Source organism: Leucopleurus acutus (assembly GCF_964270905.1).
Source record: "Leucopleurus acutus genome assembly, chromosome: 3".
Classification (NCBI taxonomy): Eukaryota; Metazoa; Chordata; class Mammalia; order Artiodactyla; family Delphinidae; genus Leucopleurus; species Leucopleurus acutus.
Window position 1 is genome coordinate 25,803,781 of NC_139145.1, and position 11,482 is coordinate 25,815,262.

At 52.7% G+C, this 11,482-nt stretch overlaps 1 protein-coding gene across 1 annotated transcript; it reads right to left on the reverse strand.

Moving 5' to 3' along the window:
• Positions 1-9,271: 9,271 nt before the first annotated feature.
• CPLX2 (complexin 2) lies at positions 9,272-10,732 on the reverse strand (the record flags this gene model as incomplete). The annotated part of the gene is made up of 3 exons (XM_082834866.1): positions 9,272-9,628; positions 10,388-10,563; positions 10,702-10,732. 3 exons carry the CDS (start codon positions 10,730-10,732, stop codon positions 9,431-9,433), a joined length of 405 nt encoding a protein of 134 aa, XP_082690992.1. The 3' UTR covers positions 9,272-9,430.
• Between the last annotated feature and the right edge of the window lie 750 nt (positions 10,733-11,482).

An 11,482-nucleotide genomic window follows, 5' to 3' on the forward strand; every position in this document is an offset into this window, starting at 1 on the left:
TGCATTGTGAAGTAGGCATCCTTCAAGATGCACACACCGACCCCCCCCCAACCCCAACCTCCAATGATCTTTCCTCCTGGTACCCATGTCCTGTGTAGTGTCCTCCCACATTGAATCAGAGCTAGTTTGTGTGACCAACAGAATGTTGAAGAAGTGACGGTGGGTGACTTCTGAGGCTAGGTCATGAAAGATGTCGCAGCTTCCACCTTGCTCTCGTGGATTACTCAGTCTGGGGGAGGCTAGCTGCCATATGGTGAAGACACTCAAGAAGCCCTCAGGAGAGGTCCGCCTGGAAAGGGAGCCTCCTGCCAGCAGCCAGCACCAGCTTGCCAGCAATGTGACTGAGCCGTCTTGGAGGTGGCCCTTCCAGCCCCAGTCAAGACTTCAAATGAGACTGCAGCCCCAGCTGACATCTTGGCTGCAGTCTCACTGGAGCCCTCAATCCAGAACTACCCAGTCAAGCCACTCCAGAATTACTGACCCACAGAAACTGTGAGAGAAAAGAAATGTTCATTGCTTTCAGCCATTAAGTTTGGGGTAATTTGTTATGCAAATTACCCATGTTGCTAAGTGTCTTTTGAGCTGAAGAGAGCTTCCTGGAAAAGGCAGTTACTCCCTTCTGCCTCCTTTCTCACTTGTGACCCTTGCCTCTCAGATTGTCTTGTGTTACAGTGAAAAGACATGAGACAGATTTGGTTTTAAATCCAGGCTTCCCAATTTACTCTTTGGATGACTTGAGGATTTTTATGGAATTAATTCTTCTCCTTCTCCTTTCCGTGTCTTCTCCCTCCTTTCCTCTCCTCCTCCTCTTATTTGTCTTCATCAGTCTGCCCATAGTAGTAGTAGCATTTTGTAGTAATGGCTGTCACTTTTTAGGTACCTGCTACATGCCAGGCACTGTGCCAGGGGACCTACAGCCATTATTTTATTTAATTCCCTCAGAATTACCACCTGGTTGTGGTAGTGGGGTTAAGCATTATTATACTCAATATATATATATATTTTAAAGATAAGGAAACCAAAGTTCAGACACATTGAGCCATCTGCCCAAGACCAGACAGAAAGAATCAGGATTCAAAGCCATGTTTGTCTGAAAACCAAAGCCTATGCCTATTCCCATTATAAGCCTCTACTTCTGAGCCTCAGTATTCTCATGAGTAAAATGGGCATAATCCTGACCTCAGAGATTCCTGTCAGGATGAGCAGAGGTGGTGCCTTTAAAGCAATCAGCCCTGTGGATGGCATGTAGCAGGGGCCTAGTAAGTGGAAGCTCCCTCCCCACGCCCCCTTGTACTTTAAGGTAAGCTGCCTTGACCCTCCTGTAGACAAGGTCATGCCAAATGCCTCTTACTATGAGAGCAGCGGGGAGTTAATGTGGCTGGAGACCACTGGGCCTGTCCTAGGACAGGATGGATCCCCTGGACCTGGTGTCCAAGGAGGTGGTAATGTTAGCCCTAGCCCCAGCCACTCAGCCTGTACCATGTGCCTGTACTACTCCGCTCTGTGCTTGGAGTGGGGAAGGGCCCTGCCCGAGCTCACACAGAGAGGAAGGAAGGGCAGGAGTCTGCATTCATAGCCAGGGCACTATGGAGAGGCCAAAGTGTAGAGACAGCTCCAGCTGGAGGATACCAGCTAAGAAAACATTGCCCTTGGGGGGTATCGAATCACCTCTCAGATCAGGCAAGAAGCCCCAATTAATTACAAGTGCTAAGTGAGTGGTCTAGAAGCAGGGTTTTGCAGTCAATTAATGGGATGCCGAGGGGGTTTCATTAACTCCCTGCCTCCTGGCAGCTCTCAGTTTTGGAGAAAGAAGGGACCTGTCCCACTGTAAGGAGCTCTCCCACACTACGGGGAATGCAAGTAGAGTGCCCTCTACCACAGATGGCACAGGAGGGACTCCTGAGTTCCATGGGAGGATGGATTTGACTTTAAATCCTCTTCCCATTCCAGGTTTCTTGATTTCGTGTAGCTTTGATCCCTGTGGTGAAGTAAATGGTCAAGACGTTGCCCCATTTGAGGACTATCCCACTGAGCACATGGTCTGTGCTTCTCCTGCCCTCCAGACTCCCTACTGGACTCTCCACAGGCGCCTCAAACCCAGAAGCCCTAAACCAAAGTCATTATCTTCCTCCAAATCTATCTCCTACCAATGTTCTAGATTTTGGAGAATGGAACCACACAATATGGAGACACAGGCATTGGCTTAGACCCCTCCTTCCTCCATAACCCTCCTATTCAATCCTCAAGTCCTGATAATTTGCCCTCCTATATGGCCTTCTGATCTGCCCACTTCTCCCCCATCCTTTGCCACTGCCTGAGGTCAGTCCTCACCATCTCTGACCTTGACATTGCACCAGCTCCTCCCTGGGCTCCCAGTTCATCCTCCTCACAGCCCTAATGACCTTCCTCGACCTGCACATCTGATCATGTCACACTTTGCTCAAGACCTGCAGGAAGAGCCCAAGCTCCACTATGTGATGTCCCCCCCCACCCCAATGGACATCCCCAGGCTCTCAGCTTTTCACCAAGAACTCAAGTTCCTGCAGACATCCCCCACCTCTTCCTCCCCTACTCCCACCACCCATGTCAGACTATGCCAGACTCTCTGCCTTGAGTGCCCTCTTTCTCCACCAGGTTGACTCCTCTTCATTTAAGACTCATCTCAGATGCCACCTCCTCCAGGGAGCCTTCCTCAAGTGCCCCGAGTTTGCCTGTATCACTGCACATGGTGAGATGGGTAACTGGTCTGTTTACTTGCCTGGGTAGATTCCTGGATGGAAGGGGCTGTTGAGTGGTGTTCTTGGTGCCTAGTACAGTGCCTAGCAAGTGGTAGGAACTCAGTAAGTTTGATTTAACTGACTTTTAGGAGAAGAAATTCAGGACCCAAAGTGAGAGGATGCTGGCATTTCCCACCAGGGCACTTCGGGGTGCTACTGAATGTAAATGAGAGGAGACGGGGGCAGCAAGGAATCATCTGAGTGCCTGGGGCTTGGTTGTTTACTGAGGAGGGACCTGAACCTTGGGGGGACAGTGGTTGGCATGCTGGTGGAGCACACAGATGGACCCCCAGGGAAGCCTGAAGCCCTCATCAGCCCTTTTTCTCCAATTCCCAGCCTAGGAAGGCCCTTGGAGCCCAACCTCCAGCTCTGGGAATGGCCTCAGTCTTGCAGAAGCCCTAGGAGAGCCTGCCATTGGCCCCTGCCCAGCTCAGAGACACTTCCGCCACCATCTGGGCCTGAAGACGTTTGAGGTCTGGCTCCACTGAGGCCCTGCTCAACTCCTATTCCTTTGTAGGGAAGGAGTTGTCTCAGCCTCTCTGGGGGCAGACTCTAAGACGGCCCTAGCGATCCCCGTCCCAGTATTTGCACCCTTCTGTAATCCTCTCCCTGTAACTGTAGTCGGGGCCTGTGACTTTTAACCAATAGAATATGGCAAAGGTGATGGTCTTTCACTTCCAGGATCAGGTTACATAACACTACTATCTTACTAGCCAATGCTCTCTATTGCCTTTTTGGTTTACACGCTTCGAGGAAGCAAGGTGCCATGTTGTGAGCTGCCCTAATGGAGGGGCACACATGGCAAGGAATGGAGGACAGCCTCTGGAAAACAGCCAGCCAGGAGATGAGGCCCTCAATCCAACAGCAACTAAATCTCACCAGCAAACACGTGAGCTTGGAAGTGGTCCTTGCTCAGCTGAACCTTCAGATGAGACCTCAGCCCTGGCCTGTACCTTGACTGCAGCCTGGTGAGATCTCTTGAAGCAGAGGACCCAGCCCAACTGTTCCTGGACACCTGGTCCACAGAAACTGTGAGGTAATAAACATGTGTTGTTTTAAGCCACTAAGTTTGTGGTCATTTGTTATGCAGCAGTAGATAACTAATACAGCCTCCCATTGCACACTCCAAGAGTCCAGGGGACATGCTACCCATAGTGGACCAGCCCAGGCTCCTGGGAAGATCTGGTAGAACAGGCAGGAGAGGTGATGTCCGCGCATAGAAGAGGGAGGGGTCTGGTTTTCCTCTCTTGCACTATCCAGTAAGTGCAGAGAGCTAAGGGAAAAGTGGCTGTGTGGCCACAAAGTAAAGGAGATGGGGCTTGATCATGTGGCTAAGTCAGCACTGGGGTTCCTGAGCACCCAGTGTAGGCTAGATTCTGTGGTAGATGCTGGGAGGCATTGGGGTACCAGCCAGCTCTGCCCTTATAGAGTTCTCAAGTTGGTGAGAGAGATGTGCAGGGACCCCAGTTAGAGCATAATTTGCACAGTGCCTTCATCCATTGAATGCTTGGCACATGGTGCTAAGAGGATGCGGGCAGCACCCCATTCATGCCTCACAACCACAGTGGAGGTCAGAGCAATTCTTATCCCATCTCACTTACAAGAAAACACTCACAGGGGTTAAGTGGCTTCTTCAAGATCACTCTTCTAGGTGACAAAATCCACCAGCAAACCCAGCACTGTCTGAGCATTCAGCCACGATGCTCTGTGTTGTGCGAACACAGCAACAAACTCTGCTGTGGACGGGGGGGACAGGGCTATGTCAGGGTGGGCGTCACACAGCAGGTGACATTGGAGCTGGATCTTGAGAAGTTGGGAATACACCAGAAAGGGGAAGGGTACCTTTCATTTCAGGCAGAGAGGACAGAATAGGCAAACACAAAACAGCATGGTATGTGTGGGGACTGGGGGAGCTTGGAGCAGTTAGGTGGGCTTGGAACTAGCCAGCTGGGGTCATATCACACAGGCCCATTTTGACAATTTTGATGTTGTCCTATAAGCCGTTGAAGGGTGTTGGGCAGGGAAGTGACATGGTTACGTCTGAATTTTAGATAAGTCTTTTAGGTGGGGTGGGGTGGTGGGGAGAGGATGGGTGGAAGGGAAGAGATACAGGCTAGGAGAGCAGTGTGTGGGGAATGAGAGGTGCCTATGCAAGCAGAGAGAAGAGACCTAGCTTAAGGCACGGTGATGGTGGGGGGCAGCCGAGTGTGGTCTATTCTTGACGCCTCAACAAGGTCTGGGATGTGTCTGTGTCCAGGAACAATGCATCCTCTCTCTGTGTCCCCAGCCTCCTGCACACAGACTAGCAGAGGTAGGAACTCCATCAATGTTGGAGGGACAACCAATGACGGACCTTTGCCTACCCATGTGACTTGACTCTGTGTCAGGATGCCACACTCACGGGGCTTGGGGGGAAGGGTGGCCAGAGACAGGGTGTGGGGTGTTAGCTGGACTACCAGTTCCTGGGATTGTCAGTTGGTTTTGAAGGGCAGGACGTGAGTAGCCCTGAATCTCTGGGGCCAGTCCTAACTCTAGCCTTGGCTGGTTTCTGGGGTCATTGCCAGAGTGTCCTGGCCAGAAGCAAGGGTAAAACTGAAGGTTTTCTGGGACCTCTTGAGCTCTGTGGGTTGGCCCCCCTCCTCTCAGCTGGCATCCCATGGAGCTCTGGCAGTGCCGGCGGACAGAAGAGGACAGACAGACCGAGAGCTGCTGTACAAGGTCTTTTGTTTGTTGTCATGGTTGGTTTGGTACATCTTAGCATCTGCGTCATACAAAGGGGGAGCAACAGCCATGGCTTTTGGTCAGGTTCAGGGGGGCATGGGGGTTGCCCCTCCCCTCCCCCCAGGCACTGACACATTTAAAGGAAGCAGAGCAACAAGGACACAGCACAGTGGGAAATGGATTCCCCCACGCAAGCAGGATGGTCACCCTCACCTGGGTCTCAGTAGGACCCCCATCCCCACCCGAGGGCCAGCAGGAGCACCTCTCATTCTCTTTCCAGTGAAGAGGGTGGGGCACAGGAGTGGGGAGGAGAGCAGGGGACATGTGGGGGGAGTCATGTCCTCAGGCCTGAGAGATGTCCCGTCATCTAAGCCAGTCTGACCCCCAGCCCCCTGTGCAGTCAAGGGTTTGAGGAACCTAGAAGGATGGAGCAGTTCAGTGGTGGTGGTGGGCAACCCTGCTAGCTGGGTACCAGGGGCTCCCGGGGCTGTTGGCTCACCCCATTTTACTCTAGCTCTGAGCCTTCGGGGAGGTTGCTTTGTCCACCAACTGTCCCACCTGAGAGGGACCTGGGCTGAAGAACTTCTGTTTCTATTTCCCTTTCTCTTTCTCTGGCTCTCTCCCTCTCTCACAGCTGGGAGGGTCTCTGGACCTCCTGCTTGCCTTTGGAGGAGACACCTTTGTAGTTAAGGACACTTTCTGGACCTGGAGCAGGATGTACCTGTGTGGAAATTCTGGACATTGCCAGTGCCCAGCACAGGAGATCCAGAGAAGCACTTCCCTTCTCTCTGCTGGTCCGCTCCCAGGCACACAGCACAGCAGTGGCCGTCCCTGGCAAGCGGGCATTTTGTTCTGTCTTCACCCACATGCAATGATTGCTTCTTCCTGTTCTCCTAGCTGGGGGATGTCTCCCTTGTATGTTGTGTGTGCGCATGCTGAATTCTGGGGCCACTCCCTCCCTGCCCCATCTCCTAAGTGTGTCACATGCACACTGCCCCATTTGTGTGTGACACATTCTTCCCCCTCCCACGTTATACACCTCCCACCCCAGGTACTTCATGTGACCATCCCTTCCCTGCTCGAACACCTCACAAATATTTTGTGCTCCCACAAGTGTGTTTGCACATGACATCCTCTCTGGGCCACATATTAGCCTCTCTCCACAGTAAGGTCTGTGTCAGGAATGATGGTCATAGTGTTCCCCTGGACCCAAGAGTTATGGTGGAATGCCCCAGGCAGAAATTCTCCCCCTGTCCCTGCCTCCAGGAAAACCTCCAGTCGTCCTGCTCAGAAGCAGGCTGGAGGAGTCTAAAGGAGTCCAGGATGTGCACCAGACTAAGCCAGCCAGCCTGGAAGGCACTCTCATATGGGAAAAGCCCTGAGCCTGCTCTGGGGGTGCAGAGGGGCTGTGAAGACTGTGAGGGATGTCGCTTGGGGATCTGGGGTTCCTCGGGCCTGCTCATCTGAAGCTCCCTGGGCCTCGGTCTTCACTGTCCATCTGGCACTCTCTGTGCCCTGGTACCACCTTTGAGGTCTGCGGGCCCCTGTCAAGAGGGAGAGCTTTCTGAACACTTGGGATTCACCCCTGTGTCCAGGTAGGACCTACACACAGGGTCTGGGGAGGCCTGGGGCCCAGGACTGGGCTCTGCCTGTTTCTGCCCCAGGACCCCGGGGCTCCTGAGAATGACCATCCTGCCCGGGATAACAGATACAAACAGACAAGCAGACAACAGGGGTGCAAGGTGGCTCCCCATCACAGAAACAGGTACAGACACAGACACAGGCCCCCTGGGGGGACGGGACACAGGGGCACAGGGGAGGGGGTGTGGGCGGGGGAGAAGGGCAAGTCCAGGGAGCTGGAGCTGCTGAGGCCCTGCTCCCCAGAGAAGGGACAGACCAGGGGACTTTTCTAGTTCCCTAAACATATGGATTGTTTTGTCTCATCTTTAAAGTATTGCAGTCTAACTGATATGGCTTTAACTATTGGAAACAGACAGAGAAGACCCATGTCTCTCTCTGAAATAAAAGCATAAATTCACTAAAATGGAAAACCTGCAGAATGCAAACTGGGGCCAATGGGGCAGGGGCTTCGGGACAGGCAAGTCGCCCCCTCCCTATCCCCTGCTTTTGGGGTAGGCCCTGGTGGGGGCCCAGCATGGCTTCTTGGGGCACTGCCTGGGTCTGTCCCAGTGGACTTCTGAGGACTTCAGGCAGGAACCCTCCAAGGGCAGGAGGACTCTAGGCCAAGGACAAGGTCTCCTCTTGGATGTGGCCATCTGTGACTAGTGATTTGGGGGCCAAGAGGGGTCATCTTACCTATGTTCCTTCTCCCCAGGCACACGTCCTGCACACAACTGCCTTTTCAGAGCCAAACACATGCACACAACAGTCTCAGCATTTCTGGCAACTCTCTCAAACACATACTTCTACAACATCTAACACATTCTCATCACTCCTGACATACATGCTATTTTTGAAAACAAATGCAGATACTAGCTAACACATGCAAGCTCTAACACACATATGAGATGGTTAGTACACACATATGACACAATCTCAACTCACACATACCACCTCAAACAAGCATACATACACAAGGCTGCCTAACATACATCACACAGGGATGTTGACTAACACACACACACACAATCTCAAGACACTCTAATCATAGGCTTCTATGTATAATCTCTGGGCATACAATTGCTGATGCAGTCTCTGCCATGTACATTCACGCATGCCTGGACAAACACTTTCCTCTCTCATTTGCTCCATGGCTTCCCAGTTCTCACACAGCTTACTGAGAAGGAGGCCTTGACAATTCGGGGTGGGGGTAACAAATGCTAGTCTCACACATCCCAGAGGAGAGTTTGTTCTTGGCCAATAAGATGAAAGAACAGATGCCCTCTGTCAACTGGGGACTGGCTTTTCCCAAAAAGTTTGGGGCTTTGGCCAGGAAGGGTCCTCCTGTGGACCGTGGGGCCCTGGAAGCACATGAACAGGATGAGGTGAGGAAGAGGGGTGGATAAGAAGGGGGGCAGCCTGGCTGCACCAATGGGGGAGCCCCATGGCATGGGCCATCGCTGCCCAATGGCTCCAAGTATTTTCTGGGGGGCCTGGGCAGCCCCTTGGCTGGGCAAGCCGGGCCCAGCCTGGCAGTGGGCCTCCAGGACCTAAGTGGAGTGGGGGGGAAGAAACAAGGGGCTGCCTTACCCTGGGGCCCCTCCATAGATGAGTTAAAGTCCATAGAGGATCCATTTGGAGGGACTGGCTTGGCAGGGGCTAGGCCTCTTCAGGTGGGGGTTGGGAGAGGAATGCTCCTAGACTGGGTGTCATCAGAGGGAGGAAAGAAGGAGAGCCCCAGCCTCCTGCCCAGACCCAGGCCTGGCCAGAACAGAACAGGCCAGCCTCAGGCTAGGCCCTAACAGGACAGACTTACCCTGACTCCCTTCCTCAGAGCCAGGCCACTCAATGTCCCTGCCCTGACCTGGAGGCCCACTGGGGTTTAGAGGCCAAAGGTCAGCATGCTGGGCAGGGCTGGAATGTGTCATTACTTTGGCTGGCTGGGGACAGTGGTCCTCCTGGCAGTGGGGTGCATGAAGGAAAGTATGGGGATTACCACACCAGCACAGACCTTAGGCTTCTGGAGGGGGCCCCCCAGTGCTTCCTGTACTGGGTTCAATACCCCCTGCTGGAGAAAAGCTGTCTTCTTCTTGTCAAGCAACTTGGGAGTGAGGTGGAGGCTGGATACCCTGGGATGAAGGGAGTGTGAAGAGTGCTGAGGGGGAGGAGCCCCTGGCCAGGGAAGGGGGACAGAGGCCAACTGAGGTTTTCCCCTTCAGAACCGAGACTTAAATGAATAAAAAGAAAAGAAAGAACCAAAAAAAAAAAAAAAAAAAGTAACAAGTGGAGTGGGGATGTGGTGGGAGGGCCGGTTACTTCTTGAACATGTCCTGCAGTGGCCCGGGCAGGTATTTGAGCACCGTGTCCAGGATGCTCTCCTCCTCCTCCTCCTCCTCGTCCCCGCAGCCTGCCGGTATGGCCTTCTTGGGCCGGGTCAGGCTCCCTTCGCAGGGCTGCTCCAGGGCTGCCTTCTCCTCAGCCTCCTTCTCCTCCTTCTTCTTCAGCCCATACTGGGGAGGGGAAGGGTGGAGAGGAGCATGAACAGGGCAAGGAGAGAGCTGGATCTCAAGGTCATGCACATGTGGCTGAGGCAGCTCATGGGAACTCCCTGTGAGCCCATGGGTCCTCTCATCTATAAAATGGGGATAAGGGCACATTCCTTGTGGGATTGTGCTTGCCTTCAGTTGGTATTTAATAAAAGAGAGATGGTGCCTGGGGTTTCCTTCAAAATTAATACCTGCCCACATAATTTCTTTGCTCTTTTGAAATCCTCCAAGATCTGAAAACTGAATGTTCTCCCACATGCTTTGGGCCCAATTTTGGTGACAAAACTTGACTGGAATTGATGGAAGCCTACTCATAGCCTTGATTTATTGCAGTGCGAGCAGACAAGTATTGAGCTGTTTGGCATAGGGTGGCAGCTGCAAACTCACTGGGAGTGACACATAACAGTGCTCAGGGCACTATAGTACTTTCCAAAAATCCCCAAATTCTGGGCTCCAAACTTGTTTGGTCTCCAGGATTTTGGGTACAAGGTTGTGGACCTGTAGCAGCAAACATTAGGGAGCACTTACTATATCCACTACCTTTTTTAATCCCCAGAACAGTCCTTGAGGGAGGTGTTCCTTGACACGCATTTTTCTGATGAAAAGAGTGAGACTCAGAGAGAACTAGGTCTAAGGTGAGAGCTGGGATTCAAGGGAGCCCGAGGTTTTGGGAGACCCTTTTAACCCCTTACATTCCAGGATGGGCAAGAGGGTGGTGCTGACCTTGTCTCGTATCTGCTGCCGGACCTTCTCACGCTCGGCCTCCATGCGTGCGTGCTTGGCCTTGCGCTCCTCTTCTTGCTGCCGAAGTGCCTCCTGCCGCTCCTCCTCCTTCTTCTGTGCATCAGGGTCCTTCTCCTCCTCTCCGCCCAGCATCTTCCCCATGTCCTTGGTGGCCCCTGTGGGGGATGGGTTGGGGAGGGAGAGGACAGGGTCATAGAGGCAAGCCTGGGGATGGGGGGGCCTGGTGTGCTGAGGCCCCTCCCACCTGGGTCTGGATTGGGTAGTGGGCATGGGGTGCAGGGCTAGGGCCTCACCTCCAAGGGCCTGCTTCATGACGAAGTCCATGCCTACAACTCTGTTTAATGTGCCCTAGCCAGCAGCCAAGTTTGCATGCAGTACTTCAGGCAGGCCTGGCTTGGGGAGATGTGGCAACCTGCCAAAAGAAGAGTTGGGGGTTAGATGGGAGAAGTTTCTGCACAGGCAGGGCAGTGGAGTTGGACAAATGACTGGTCACCCTGGTTCAGGCATCAGGTACCATCAGCCAGAGGCCAAGACCCAGTGCCTGGTACCGCATGGAAAGGGATGGAAAAGGGCTGTTTCCTGAGCCCTTGCTATGTGCCAGGCACATATGTGCTGCCAAATGGCTTCTGGTCCCTGTTTTAAAATCTTCATCTTGACCATGTTGCTTTAATTTGATCGAAGCCAGGCATGTTGGAAAAAGCCCAGAATTTGGACAGAGGCAGAGCTGGGTTCTAATGCCACCCTAACTCCTTATTTGCCATGTGAATTCCATGCAAGTTATCCAATCTCCTTGAGCCCCCGTTTCCTCCTCTATCAGATAGAGATGGCCGGGCCTCCTTTCTCAGGGATACTGTGGAGACTGGAGAGAATTCCAGCCTGGACCACTGCATCAAGCCCTAGAAGGAGTGAGCTTGCGCTCGGGGCCCCAGCAAATAAGAGGTAGGTGAAAAATTGAGAACAGCCAGCTTACATGAACATATCCAGACTTCTGAAATTAGACAAATGGAGAAATAAGTTATTTTCATTGCATAAAACATGTAAGTTTTATAGCTTAATATTGATTTTTATTTTGAA